Consider the following 15850-nt stretch of genomic DNA (forward strand, 5'->3'; position numbering starts at 1 on the left):
CCCTGGGACTCTAAAACAATAATGACAAATAGACGTCTCTACTGAAAACGACAACTGCCATCCAGCCTAAGGCCGGCCCGATCAGACAGAACACGGTTTTTAGGTCTGAAAACGCGAGTCGCACCGCACTGCCTTTTTTTTTTTTTTTGGTGACTTTAAGTGGTCTGCTCACCAAACTGGTTTCAAATGGTCAGGGTGATTTGATAGCTTAGAGGGGTTTTGGCACCTTTTCAGATGGTCAGTTTGGGAGAACAAACCGGTTAACCTGGGTTTGGCTTCTTAAACTAGTTTAAGTAGTTTGTTTTCAGCGGCGGTGAAAACCAAATATTAGAAGAAACGCGTAAAATGCTGCACGGCAACTTTTATTTTGCTTGATAAATCAAGCGAATTGGTGAATCATTTTCACTCAAACGAACCGATTCGCTGCAATGAACTAATGAACAACACAAGCCAGCCAAGACCCGCCTACATCTCTCACTCACTCCTCCTAGAACTACTAGCTCTCCAACTTCCAACGCGTTAATGTGAGGCGTTTATTCAAATGGGATCTGAGGATAAAATAATCAGCTGGCTCTGCCGGTTAACGGTTATTACGGCTTTCTTCTTTATTGGCTTTATTATTGGTGAGTTTTTCTACTTTTATAGAAGTATGTATATAATTATCTGCAATGCCTGTCGTGATTAATTCAGAGTCAAGTTGTTTTAGACTACGCACTGCGCATAATTAGCTAAGATAGCACTAAAACAAAACAAAGTTAAATACTGGGACCCTTTAGATTCATCATTAACTCGTGGATTTTTCGCCAAAAACTAGTGCAGGTGTTTGATACCTTTGGTCTCACCTGTCCAGATCTCATGCGTTGCATTCCACAGGTCTTGAACGCCTTTAGGGCAGATGTGACTATACTGAGACAGAGACCCCATTCACTTCTAATAGATCAAGTGTTTAAACGCATTTATATTTTTATTTTGGAAATAATTGTTCACAATCTTGAAGAAGAGATGCTCTTGTGTTACACAATTATGGAAAATCTGGAAATAGATAATTGTAACATTGTATAATCATTAAAAGTGCTGGAAATTTACTATGGCAATGTCATTTTTTCTATTCATGTTTGACTCTTAAATATTGCATAGAATGCAAAATATTGCTTAACCAAATTTGCGTGGACAAAGTCATGGAAATTCACTTAAAATGTGTGGGAACCTAAATGTTTTGATCACTTTTTGTGTTTATTGTTGCTTTCAAAAATACTCTTGCATTTGTGATACTGGATTTTTTACTGACACTTTTAGGCAATTACTACATTATTCTTTCCTCCTGTGCAGACGTTTCATTAATATTTGGTGTAACAGGTGTCTGTTTCTCTTAACTGCTGTTCTCAGGTTGGTTTGCTCGACCTACTACTGTAAATCACGGACATGCATCAAAAAGCTTCCTGCACGACTTTCTGGATGAGATGCAGGCAGAGAATATTAAACACCATCTCAGGTGGGAAATGATGCCTGTCTGTCCACATGCCCTAAATAAACTAGTCCTGATGTTATTGAATAATATCATTAAAGGAATAGTTCAGCCAAAAATGAACATTTGCTAAATATTTACTCATCCTCAGGCCATCCAAGATGTAGATGAGTTTCTTCATCAGAACATATTTGGAGAAATGTAGAATTGCATCACTTGCTCAGCAATGGATCCTCTGCAGTGAATGGGTGCCGTCAGAATGAGAGTCCAAACAGCTGATAAAAAAAACTCACAATAATCCACAAATAATAATCCCAGTCTATCAATTAAGATGTTTTTAACTTCAAATCATTATGGGTCCTCTATCCATAATATTGCTTTCTCCAGTGAAAAGCCATCTAATCTGAATCAGGGGGAAAATATGCACAAATCAAGCACCATTTAGAAGTCCTAAACAAATATGTTTGTGGATTTTGATGTGAGAGGACAACAGGAGATGGACTTTTTCACTGAAGGAAGCGTTATTATGGATTATGAACAGTTTGGACTGGATTATTGTGATGTTTTTATCAGCTGTTTGGACTCTCATTTTGACGGCACCCATTCACTGCAGAGCATCCATTGCTGAGCGAGTGCAATTTAATGCTAAATTTCTCCAAATCTGCTCTGATGAAGAATCAAACAAACTTGGATGGCCTGAGGGTGAGTTAATTTTCAGCAAATTTTCATTTTTGGATGAACTATCCCATTAAGTTAAGTTTACTGCTAACCTAGTTGTCCTCTCTATATAGAGTTGATTTTAATATCTAGATTATGTCTCTCGTAATTCACGTTTGTCATCTAAACAGGAAGTTCACAAGGCTGCCCCACCTGGCTGGATCGCAGCAGAATCTGGATCTGGCAAAGCAGATCCGGGCCGAGTGGATGGAGTTTGGGCTGGACTCAGTGGAGCTAGTGCCGTACGACATGCTGCTGTCATACCCAAATAAAACAAACCCCAATTACATCTCCATAGTGGACCACCTGGGCAATGAGGTACATACTCACAACCAGAACCCAAACAAACACAAACAAGCCGTCTTTTTGGATATACACTTTCAGGATCGATCAGTGATATTGCATGAAATGTAAATGAAGTGTTAATTTGAGCTGTTCTTGTGTAGATATAAAGGACACCCCTCCTTCTAGATGTTGCAACAGACATTGCAAAACCCATATCAGTCAACCAGTAGTTTGCTTACTTAAAGTTTCCTTATACTATGAAGTGTGCTTAGGTTGCAAGCCCATATGCACTTTTTCAGACCAGACACATCTGCACTCTTTTAGAACAAAATTCAATTTTTTTTTTATTTTAATATTTAAAATTCTTTCAAATAGAATTTTTAGAACAAAAATACCTCATTTTGTCATATTAGAACCTTTTTAAGTTCCGCAAAGAATCAACTTTATATTCAGTTCTTTATTTAGTTCTTTAGAAAACCATTTATGTACTTTATGTGCTTTCAAGAACCCAAAACAATGATCTGAAGAACATTTAATGTGACTGTTTTTTTTAATCCCCAAATCAACTCCAGACCCTTAAACAGCCCAAAATAGTTCTAGATCATGAAGTGGGTTCCAAACTGAACCTGTAGAGTGTGAGACTCTTCTTTCTCTCATGACATCAGAAGATTTGGTGTGTGTCTGTGTGTGATAGTAAGGCCATATATCTTGTCACCAGTGAGGCTGCGATTAACGACTCCAGCTTGGTTGTCATGGTGACAGGTTAAAGTCCATGACTGTATCTGTGGATGTTTTATAGTGATTGCGGTGCATAATCCAATAAATAACAGAGGTCAACATGTCACTTTCCCTCTCTCAGATCTTTAACACCTCTCTGGCTGAGCCGGTCCCTGAAGGTTATGAAGATGTTACCGATATCGTCCCTCCTTATAGTGCTTTCTCTGCGAAAGGACAACCAGAGGTGATGCTTGAATAGGCAAATACAGTCAACATGAAATCAAAACCAAACCTGTTTATTGTCTCAATGCATGATGCTGGTCTTATTGTGCTTGATTAATCAGTGTATCTTGTTGAAAATATAGCGTTGTCTTCATAATGTTAAATCAAATTTATAACTTATACTGCTATTCAAAAGTTCCAAAGAAATTCATACTTTTATTCAGCAAGCATGCATTAAATTGATCAAAAGTGACAGGAAAGACATTTAGAATGTTACAAAAGATTTCTATTTCAAATAAATGCTGTTCTTTTGACTTTTCTATTCCTCAACCAATCCTTAAAAATAAAATGTGTCACATTTCCACAAAAATATGAAGCAGCCCAACTGTTTTCAATGTTGATATTAATCCGAAAGATTTCTGAAGGATCATGCGACACTGAAGACTGGAGTAATGATGCTGAAAATTCAGCTTTGATCACAGGAATAAATTACATTTTACAATATATGTGCATAGAAAACAGCTATTTTAAATGGTAATAATATTTACTGATTTTACTGCATTTCTGATCAAATAAATGCAGCCTTAGTGAGCATAAAAGTCTTCTTTCTAAAACATAAAAAAATATTACAGACCGCAAACCTTTGGACAGTATCGTACTTTAACTTTACAGAAGTAAAATGAACCTGTTTGTGAACTGTAGGATGAGCTGGTTTATGTTAATTACGGCCGGACGGAGGATTTCTTTAAGCTGGAGAGAGAGTTGGGAATAAACTGTTCAGGAAAAATCGTCATCGCTAGATACGGCAAAATCTTCCGTGGGAACAAGGTGAGGTTTGGATGTGTTGTTTTATGTTTCACATATGAAAGAAAATACTGTGGGCTCGGAACGATATTTGAGTGAACTAGTTTGCACGTGTTTGCAGGTGAAGAATGCGATGTTAGCGGGAGCTAAAGGGATCGTGCTGTTCTCGGACCCTGCGGATTACTGTGCTGATGGCGTGGAGCCGTATCCCGACGGCTGGAACCTGCCAGGAGGAGGCGCTCAGAGAGGAAACGTGCTGAATCTGAACGGGGCGGGAGACCCACTCACACCAGGGTACCCGGCCAAAGGTCTGTGTTTGTGCCACAGAAAGATTCTCAACTGATTGTATGATTAATGTAGAAAAAATGTAATTCCTGGATAAAAAACATCACAATAATCCACAAGTAATCCTCACCACTCCAGTCCATCAGTTAAGACGTTTTTAACTTCAAATCGTTGCTTCAGGCTAAAAGTCCTCTATCCATAATATTGCTTTCTTCAGTGAAAAAGCCATCTCGTCTGAATCAGGGGAGAAATATGCACAAATCAAGCACCGTTTACAAGCCAAAGCTGTCCTAAACAAATATGTTTGTGGATTTTAACAAACATATTCAACAGGAGATGGACTTTTTCACTGAAGGAAGCGATTTTATTTATTATGAACAGTTTGGACTGGATTATTATGATGTTTTTATCAGCTGTTTGGACTCTCATTCTGACGGCACCCATTCACTGCAGAGGATCCATTGGTGAGCGAGTGCAATTTAATGAAATGAGATTCTCAACGAAATTACTCTCTTGATCACTGTGAATCGTCAATGTCTTGTAGAATACACCTACAGATCGAGTCTGGAGGACGCAGTGGGGCTTCCCAAGATTCCAGTGCATCCCATCGGATATCATGATGCGGTTCACCTGCTACAGTGAGTCGGCCACTGCTAAAACATTTGAGTCCAACTCAAACAAATAGAAAATAAGACAGCCATAAATATTATTATTACAAAAAGACTATTTTTTAAATTTAACAGAGCAGTAGTATTATTGCAATAGTATGTTTCTTTATTCATTTAAAAATATATATATACAATGTATTTAATATTATAAAGAAACAAAAAAATATATATTTTTAATTTAAAATAATTTTGAATAATAATACTTATTCATCAGTATGTGATGCATGCATTATTATTCAAAATAATAATATTTTTTAATTATAAAAAATATTTAAAATTTGAATGTAAAATTGCATTATCATCTACAGTCTGTTTCTTAGTTCACCTGAAATATATATGATTATACAGTGGTGGCCAAAATGATTAGAACACTAGTATTTTCAGCAGATAAAAATGGTTTTAAGTCAGTTATTTCTATCTTTCGCTGTAGTGTGTCAGGAGGAAATTTCAGTTTACATTTCCAAGCATTCCTTTTACCATTAATTGTAATAATCCAGTGAGATTTTTGTTTGCACAAGGAGTCTGACAGCAGCCAGTGCTGCACACAGAGATCTGATCTGATCATCACCAGTCTGTCTGGATGAAGAAACAGAACAAACTGAGACAGACTCAATCCAGAAGAACTGTGGCAACATCTCCAAGATGCTTCAAGAAAGCTACCTGCAAAGCTACATGAAAAACTCTGCTCAAGTGCACCTGCTTTAAATGCGAAGGATGCTCACACCAAATGTTGATTTAATTTAGTTAATAGAAGTTAATTGATAAAGAAAATCTATTTATGACATTATTTTTGACAGCATCCTCATTTTACAGCATTTTTTCACAAGTGCCTAACACTTTTAACTGTACTGTAGCTTTGCAGGTAGGTCTCTTGAAGCATCAGTTCTTCTGGATTGAGGCTGTCTCAGTTTGTTCTGTTTCTTCATGTCATTCCAGACAGACTGATGATGATCAGATCAGATCTCTGTGTGGAGCACTGACTGCTGTTAGACAAATATCTCACTGGATTATTACAATTACTGGCAAGATAAAGGTTTGGAAATGTGAACTGATATTTCCTACTGACACACTATAGCAAAAGATAGAAATAACTGACTTAAAACCATTTTTAGCTGCTGAAAATACTAGTGTTCTAATCATTTTGGCCACCACTGTATAATTATATAATGTCTCTTCCTGTAGGCATATGGGAGGACCTCTTCCGCCAGATAACTGGAAAGGCGCCCTGAACATCTCGTACAGAATCGGACCGGGATTCATGGATGGTTTAAATCAGAAGTATGAGACTTTTCCTGACAGACACTTCTGCAAATCCACAATAAAACCTCTATTTGATCTTTTAAGGCAACACACTGCAGGCATGCACTGGTTAATTTTGCTTCCATAACAAGTCATCTTTCAGACTAGTGGAAAGAATACAAAATACACATTTAAGTGTTTATTTTAATGTACTTTGTCTATTTGCATCTGCAGATTTAAAATACAATACATATCTGTCAATACATATCATGCATAGGGTGATAAAAAAGAGAAATCCTTTGTAAAAAAAACCTTTAATATGTCAAAAAAAGAGAAAATGACAAGAATTTTGAACCTGGCTTCATCCAATGTTCGGATTTCTATTCTTGAAACTGATTCAAATATTGCATATTTAATTAGATATTGTCTCATTAGCATATTTAAATTGTAATATTTCAGAAATATGGTGTATGTGAATATGGTGATATCTATTAGTCTGATATCTGTTCCCCTGTGGTGTCTTGCCGTAAGACAGCATGAAATAGTATTAACAATGCATTTGACTTCTAAGATTTCTGAGTAAAAGAGAATATTTAGTGGTAAAATTAATTGATGTGGGATACGATTACAAAAGTTTACTACATTTCTATTTAAGATTACGAAATAATTTTCTTTTGAATGATGTGCTCGGGTGGATCATACCATGGGCGTTTATTAAAGTTGTAAACAGTGATTTCATGTTCAGTCAGACAATTCTAAACCAAAGTCAAAACCTCAGTCTGAACATTAAACACAGTCCAATCCTGACCTTTAACCCCAAAACCTGTGATCCTGCTGTTATGAAGCATTACTTCAACTTTACACAATACATAATCAGCTTACACACGCATATTCGTGCACTTCTGGTAATGGTTTACTCATTTTTATGCGTGATGTCAGCAGGACTGAGAGGTTTGTGCACTCAGCGTTCTCAAAGCACAGCACACACACATCTGTGGCTCTGTTGTTGTTCTGTAATGAACTCTGGAGGTCGGCCAGTTTGATACAAAGGCCTTGTGTTTGGGACGCTAATCACACACACACACACACACACATTTAGCAGGCTGTAAATGAAGGCTGTAGGCATTTACATGAATGCATTTGGCAGATGCTTTTATCCATCCATGCATTCTTTTGAATGATGTGCTCGGGTGAATCATACCATGGGCGTTTATTAAAGTTGTAAACAGTGATTTCATGTTCAGTCAGACAATCCTAAACCAAAGTCAAAACCTCAGTCTGAACATTAAACACAGTCCAATCCTGACCTTTAACCCCAAAACCTGTGATCCTGCTGTTATGAAGCATTACTTCAACTTTACACAATACATAATCAGCTTACACACGCATATTCGTGCACTTCTGGTAATGGTTTACTCATTTTTATGCGTGATGTCAGCAGGACTGAGAGGTTTGTGCACTCAGCGTTCTCAAAGCACAGCACACACAACATCACACACACACATCTGTGGCTCTGTTGTTGTTCTGTAATGAACTCTGGAGGTCGGCCAGTTTGATACAAAGGCCTTGTGTTTGGGACGCTAATCACACACACACACACACACATTTAGCAGGCTGTAAATGAAGGCTGTAGGCATTTACATGAATGCATTTGGCAGATGCTTTTATCCATCCATGCATGCAGTGTAAAGTAAAAGACTAGAAAGTACTGATTCCTTATTGAATTTTGTCTTTGTGAAATTTTAGTAAAGTGCGTATGAACATCCACACCAATAATCAGGTGACCCGTATCTACAACGTGATTGGCTGGATCAGAGGAGCGGTGGAGCCAGGTGGCATCTAATTTTCTTTTGGAGTTGTTTAGTGTAGTTTTTAGAGTTGTGTTACTCTGTGAAGGTTTATTTTGTTCTGTGTAGTTGAGTTTGGGTCTGTGTGTTCAGACAGGTACGTGATTCTGGGCGGCCATCGTGACGCTTGGGTGTTCGGAGGGATCGATCCCGTGTCAGGAGCTGCTGTGGTGCACGAGAGCGTGAGAGCAGCTGGGAAGCTCATGAAGAAAGGTGTGTGTCGTCTAGATCCATGCGTAACAGTGCCACTTTGTTTTGAATTAAAACGATCATTCTCTGTGTGTGTTTTAGGTTGGAGGCCGAGGAGAACGCTGATCTTTGCCAGTTGGGACGCAGAAGAGTTTGGTCTGCTGGGATCCACAGAATGGGCAGAGGTACGAATGAATGAATGAATGAAAGAAAGAAATAAATACAATCAAAGAAATGTTTGAATGCATTAATGAATCGATGAATTAACTGTTGATCGAATGAGTGCACAGAAAATGAACAAAGGAAGGAATGAATCAGTGAATCATTGATTGAGTGAATGAAAAAAATGAATGAATGAATCAATGAACAAATGAATGAATGCTTGACAGTTGAATGCGAAAATGAACTCTTGATTGAACAAAAGAATCAATCTTTGAATGAACTGAATGAATGAATGAATGAATCATTGATTGAATTAGTGAAAAAATGCTTGAATGGATGAATGATTAATTAAATGAATTAAATAAAAATGCAGTGATGAAGGAATGAATTAAAAAATGCATGAAAAATGAAATAAAAACACTTGAATGACTGAATGAATGCATCGATGAACAAATAAGTGCATGACTGAATAAGCAACTTAATGACAGATAAGAAACAAATGAATTATTGATTAAATTAATGGATGAATGAATGCATGATTCATTAATTGAATGAACTAAAAATGCATTAATGAAGAAATAAATAATTGATTGAATGAATTAAAAAAATACATGAATGAACAATTGAATGAATATAATTAATTGACTGAATGAACAAATTAATGATCAATAAATAAAAAAATGAATTAAGCACAAAATAAGTGAACAAAAATGCTTATTTAACGAAATCAATGAATCATTAAATAAAGGAATGACTGAATAAATGATTATGTATCTGTAATCAGTACCTCAGCGTGTCATTGCTCTCGTGTGTGTTTGCAGGATCACGCCAGAGTCCTGCAGGAGCGAGCCGTGGCTTACATCAATGCAGACTCTGCTATTGAGGGTCAAACACACACACACACGCACTCTCTTCATTACGAGTATTTCTGTGCTGTAAAAGCAGTGCTGATCTCATTTGCAAGTATTCAAGTCTCTTATTCTGATACTGTGTGTGTGTGCGTGCAGGTATGTACACATTGAGAGTCGACTGCACTCCCTCCCTACACACTCTGGTTTATGACATAACAAAGAAGGTGAGATACAGTTTATCTATCTATCTATCTATATAAATGCAAGTTATGTTAATAGTGTGTTTCTGAAGGTTTCGAGTCCAGAGGATGGAGAGGAGGGCATGACTTTATATCAGAGCTGGCACAAACGAGACAACTCCACAGAAAGAGATGCACCATGGTAATGAAGAGGATGATGATGATCATAATCATCTATAAGAACATCTGACTGATTAGAGATGCATGACTTGTCAAGCAAACGTGTGTGTGTTTTCTATGTAGGATCAGTAAACTGGGCTCTGGCAGTGATTTTGAAGCGTATTTCATCAGATTAGGCATTGCATCTGGAAGAGCGAGATACACCAAAAACCGAGTGAGTGTATTTGTGTGCGACGCTGTTTTAAACTTAAGCATCTATGCATAGTAAAAACCTTAGTTACACACTTAGCTTTTAAAGTTAGTTTCCCACCCTCCTTCTCCAGAAAACTGAGCACTACAGCAGTTACCCCGTGTACCACAGCGTGTATGAGACCTACGAGATCGTGGAGCGATTCTACGACCCGAGTTTCCGCCGGCTGGAGGCCGTGGCCCGTGTTCGGGGAGGACTGATCTTCAGTTTGGCCGATTCTCCGGTCTTACCTCTGGACTGTGTGGAATATGCCATGTCGCTCACCAAATACGCCAACAGCATTTACCAGCTGGCACTGAAGCATCCTGCTGCCATGGAGCAGTACAGCGTCTCATTCGGTACTCATACTATCCAGCCATGTAGTATGTTCACATGAAAATAGTGTGCCATACACTCTTTACAATAACGATTTCAAAAGTGAGTAATTCAGTAGAAGAAACATTTCAGGTTTCCCAAAGAACACCATATTTTTTGGAACATTCTAAATAACCTTTTTCCAGTATAAAGAACCTTTTGTTATAGGTTCTGTGGATGTTAAAGGTTCTTTGTGGAACCATAGATGCCAATCAAGAAGCTTTGTTTTTAAGAGTGTAGGGTAAAAGTATGAGAACTGGGATGCAGCTCATTTCTTCGACTGTCTTCCATTCAGATGCAAAGCTCTTGATGTTTCTTGTTTCCTGTCAGTCAGCATCTTTCTTTATGGTTTATGTTCTAGATTCTCTCTTCTCTGCTGTTGAGAACTTCACGGTCGCGGCACGAGACTTTCATCAGCGTCTCGATCAGCTCGACACCTCTAAGTACGAATGACAAAATGACTAGGTTTTCAAACAAATGTTTTTTTCAAACCAAAAGGTTTGGAATTGTATTATAGTGCTGATGACATGTGCTCTTGTCACGTCTCATTGCACATGATGCCTGTTTCTAACAGCTGTTGTCTTATCTGCATCTGTCTGTCAGTGCTCTGGCCGTGCGGATGGTAAATGATCAGCTGATGTATTTAGAGAGAGCTTTCACTGATCCGCTGGGTTTGCCTGGAAGACCATTTTACAGGTAAACACTACTGTCATAATGACATTGTGAAGTTCAGAGAATCATTCATGACCACTTGACAAACCATATTTCTTTTTACTAGAATTGTTAATAAAAATAAAATAAAAAGTATAAAAAAAAAAATACAAATCAATGAAAAAAAAAAAAAAAAACTTGTTTATTTCAGCTAGTTGCCAAAGCATCATTTTTCATTTTTATTTAGTTTAACTTGATGTACTAAAATAACTAAAACTAAAATAAAAATGTATAAAAACTATATAGACATTAAAAAAACATCAAAAACATGCAACAAAATGAACAAACCTTTTAACAAAAATGAATGTTAAAATATAAAAACTCGTTCAGAAATAAAGCAGCACATATTATTATCAATGTTGAAAATAGTTTTTGCTGCTTCGTATTTTTGTAGAAACATAATACATTTTATTTTTCAGGATTCTTTGATGAATAGAAAGTTCAAAACAACAGCATTTCTTTGAAATATAAATATTTTGTAATATTATAAATATCTTTACTGTTATTTTTGATGCATCTTTGATGAATAACGTATTCATTATTGAACGATACTGCACATGTGGGATTTTGTTTACTAATTGTATCATTTGTCAGGCAAGAATATGACATATTTGCTTGTAACAGATGAGTTACACACTCAAGTTTAATGCTTGAGATTAGTGGTTTGTTTCCATTACGACAATAATAACCACTCTGCTGTTTTGAGATCAGTTTAAGTATTACCTCTGTCTGATTACATGTTTTTTTTGTACACGTTTGTCTTTTTTCTCTCGTCTCTTCCAGGCATATCATATTTGCGCCCAGCAGTCACAATAAATATGCGGGTGAGTCTTTCCCAGGGATTTATGATGCTTTGTTTGACATCGAGAACGCAGTAGACCCGCAGAAGGCCTGGGACGAGGTCAAACGCCAAATCAGCATCGCCGCCTTCACTGTCAACACCGCTGCTGAGACGCTAAGGCCTGTCGTCAGCTAGACGGCCTTCCTTTACTTCTGGTTTTCAAAACATGCTGTGGATGCGGGACTACAACATGTCAGCAAAACTGTTAATATGTCAGTGTTTCATCTACAAGGGACTTCACATGCAGATCTGACTCCCAGAAGAAAGCAGATAAATTGTCAAATATTAAAGGAATAGTTCACCCAAATTTGCTGAAAATTTACTCACCTTCAGGCCAACCGAGATGTAGAGTTTGTTTCTTCATCAGATTTGGAGAAATGTAGCAATACATGAATCGCTCACCAGTTGATCCTCTGCAGTGAATGGGTGCCGTCAGAATGAGAGTCCAAACAGCTGATAAAAACATCACACTAATCCACACCACTCCAGTCCATCAGTTAACCTCATGAGAAGCCAAAAACTGCATGTTTGTAACAAATCCGTCAAAATGTTTTTAACTTTAAACTGTTACTTCTGGCCAAAATATGAGTCCATAATAAAGAGTCCAGTGAAAAAGTCCCATCTCCTGTTGTCTCTCGCATCAAAATCCATCTTTTTTTGTTCAGAAGCATGTTATACTATACTATATACTAAACTGTTTTGGCTTGTAAATGGTGCTTAATCTGTGCAGATTTCTCTCCTGATTCAGACGAGAAGACTTTTTCACTGGAGGAAGAGTTATTATGGACTCGTATTTTAGCCAGAAGCAACGGTTTTAAGTTAAAACGTCTTAATGCTGGTTTTGTTTCTTAAAAACACAGCTTTTGGCTTCTCAAGACATTAACTGATGGACTGGAGTGGTGTGGATTATTGTGATGTTTTTATCAGCTGTTTGGACTCTCATTCTGACGGCACCCATTCACTGCTGAGCATCCATTGGTGAGCGAGTGATGTAACACAACATTTCTCCAAATGTTACCATGAACAAACAAACTCGCCTAAATCTGGAGTGGCCCGAGGGCAAATACATTTGCAGCAAAATTGCATTTTTGGCTGAACTATTTCTTTAAGCAGATGTCTTTAATCCAAAGAGATTTGCAGTGGACAAATTGCATGGATGGCATTAATTGCCTTAATTTAGTACACAACCTATGAATGACTGCAATGTTACAACCCTAAGGACATTTACACATATAATAGCGTTATATTTCATTAAAAAAACTTTGATGTCATAAAATAGTTCCAAAATTGTGACCATTTGACCTCATATGTGAAACAAGCAGATTGAAAAACGGTCAGTCATGAAAGAAACGGTTTGATACGTCGCTTGGAAATCTTCCACAAATTGTAGCATTTGAGTTTATTGTTTGCAAAACCATTTTTGCATATATTGTCAATGAAAAAATTTGTAAAATCAATAAACTGGTTGTACAAATCATTTTCATTCACTATGAGTTTGTAAAACCATGCTCATGTAAATTTTCATGTCAAATGCATGCTTCTTAGCAAAGATTAAGTAAAACATTACCTGAAATTATGCTAAATGATGAGACAGAAAGACAAATATGAGAGTACGGTACAATAATTGAATGTTTACAGTAACATGAGACAGTGTCATAAAAGATAAATTCAGATGCAAAAACAGTTTTCCCGTGATTTACTGCGCTTTTTCTAGTTGGATTTGAACCAAACCTGAGTAAGTCTACGCAGCATGTGTTTATGGATGGTTTATTTTCTCGTCTGTACAGTCGTTTGCAAAGTTAAATGAATCAGCTTTTTAAACGAATCGGTTGATTCAACTCACTCATTAAGACAGTCACTTGCTGCCACCTACTGGCGGTTAAAGCTTCATATTTTAAAAAGTAGCTTATTTCATTTTTGCAATCATTTAATATTTCTACATTAAAATGTTATATTTAAACTTAACATTATGCACAATCCATCAATGAATTTGGTTGATAGTGATTTCATTTGATTGTTAATAGCCAGCATGTCTTTTTATTCGATTGAATTTATTGATCAAATAAGAACCTCACATAAGAGGACACAGATATGACAATAACTTTTATAACACTAATAAACCAACATCTCTCGCTTTTTTTTTGTTTTTTTGCTCAAAGTTATTTCAGGGTTTTGATCTCTCAACTGAGAGAACACATCCTGTTTATTATATTATAATGAATATGTAATATTACATTTAAACATTTGACTATAGCCTAGACATGTTGCATATTAATTGTACTATTTATGAACCTCAAAGCATATGTTTGTGTATTTTGTGTTACTCCATAATGATGTTCTATTTGAGGGCATTTGTAGTGTAGGTATAGGGCCCAAACATAACCTCAAGCCCAGGGGCCCCCGGCCCCCTAAGTCCTGCCCTCTAATATGTGACGGCACTCACATATTAGAGGAATTAACCACATTACAGACAGAGAGACAGTGAAAACAAGTCTAAACCACATTCTCAACTAATAATGATGGTAAAAACACAGAAATTATATCTGACTTTACAGTAGAAAAGCAAGAATTGCTAGACCAAATCAGTTTTATTGCCATACTGACAGTTAAAAACTGAAACCGTTTAAGAAAGACGTAAGAATTGATGCCATATTAAATCTGACACCAATGAAAACAAGGCTGTGAGAGACTGTTATGGATATTAATTGTTCACCCAATGAAATATGCAATTCTGCAAATTTACAGTGGACAAAAATATGCAGAAAACAATTTTTAACAAAATTCCTGTTGAGTGAAACCAAATTGTAAAAGTTGACTGCTGCGATGTCATATAAAAATAAACGTCATCAGCTTCACCAGTTAAAGACAACTAATTTACTATATTTTTACCATTGATAACTTAATAATAATAATAATGTAGGATTGTTTAAATGTACTTCCATCACTCACAGCTTTTCATTCACATCAAATTAAATAGTCTACTGTTGTGCTCATCCGACATGAATCCACATTATGATTTTTATGAACTCCAATTAAATAAATAAATAATCTCTTTTCGTTTCCTAGTTGAACAGTGGGTGGTAAACCAGAGCAAGTGTGTGGTGACTGTAAGGTGACAGACCTGCAGGTTTCATCATTGATCACTGCTGTCTGTCAGAGTCTGAGCACTTAATCACGGCCGTCTGGCTCAGGGTTGCCAGGTTTTTACAAGAAAACCCGCCCAATCGCTACTCAAAACTAGGGTTGGGTATAACTTCTTTTTTTTTCGATACCGGTGCCAAATCGATACTTTTAAAACGGTTCCGGTGCCTAAATGGTGCCTGAACCTATACTTATTAAAAAAAATGTTATAAAATAAATAAAAATTCCCCAAAAAATGATATTCCCAAAAAAATGATGGATTGGCCATTACACTATAAACACATGATGTCTGTTTCATTCATACTGGCGCCCTAGCACAGAAAATCCACATATCCAGTCACAGAAGTAGCAGAACTCATGACCCTTCAGGAAATCCCTTATATGGACAAAGGCATGGCTATTATAGCTGTAACTGAGTAAACAGAACATATAAACGTTTTGAATGATAAAACAAAGACAATAAACACTCGACTGCGACAATATAGTTTATCTGTGTTATTCAAGCCATCTCTGGTATTTACATAATTAAGTATATTTATAATCCATTGCTAATCGATGTTTTCTTTTTAAAGTAGCATATGGAACATATTTTCTGCCTCATTCTGTGACAAGAAGCCACATCAGATCACAAAAGGAAGCATTTGACTGGTGTTGTGGAGTAAAAAGGTTATAATGTTTTCTTTTGTTGGACAACAGGTTTAGAAATGTGAATACAAGGGAGGTTTAGCTTTAGGCATTTTAAT

The 15850-nt window shown here is 36.7% G+C and overlaps 1 protein-coding gene across 4 annotated transcripts; it reads left to right on the forward strand.

The window, feature by feature from the left end:
- The first annotated feature begins 6 nt into the window (after positions 1 to 6).
- Positions 7 to 12437, forward strand: naalad2 (N-acetylated alpha-linked acidic dipeptidase 2). Of its 4 annotated transcripts, none has more exons than XR_001632062.1 (20): positions 140 to 623; positions 1387 to 1492; positions 2314 to 2500; positions 3327 to 3428; positions 4109 to 4234; positions 4332 to 4518; positions 5040 to 5133; positions 6346 to 6441; positions 8149 to 8234; positions 8343 to 8462; positions 8541 to 8623; positions 9422 to 9485; positions 9608 to 9675; positions 9744 to 9832; positions 9934 to 10024; positions 10134 to 10398; positions 10776 to 10857; positions 11018 to 11110; positions 11909 to 12178; positions 12334 to 12437. XR_001632062.1 is itself a non-coding variant. In XM_016462657.1 (19 exons), the coding sequence occupies exons 2-19, from the start codon at positions 1461 to 1463 to the stop codon at positions 12099 to 12101; spliced, it is 2058 nt and encodes a 685-aa protein (XP_016318143.1). In that variant the 5' UTR covers positions 7 to 103; positions 1387 to 1460; the 3' UTR covers positions 12102 to 12437. The 4 variants fall into 4 exon arrangements, 2 of the variants coding, with proteins under 2 accessions (XP_016318143.1, XP_016318142.1); XR_001632063.1 differs by having other exon boundaries at positions 11909 to 12170; XM_016462657.1 differs by lacking the exon at positions 140 to 623 and adding an exon at positions 7 to 103 and having other exon boundaries at positions 11909 to 12437.
- Positions 12438 to 15850: the final 3413 nt, after the last annotated feature.

Source organism: Sinocyclocheilus anshuiensis, unplaced genomic scaffold (genome assembly GCF_001515605.1).
Source record: "Sinocyclocheilus anshuiensis isolate Anshui unplaced genomic scaffold, SAMN03320099.WGS_v1.1 scaffold48, whole genome shotgun sequence".
NCBI classification, from domain to species: domain Eukaryota; kingdom Metazoa; phylum Chordata; class Actinopteri; order Cypriniformes; family Cyprinidae; genus Sinocyclocheilus; species Sinocyclocheilus anshuiensis.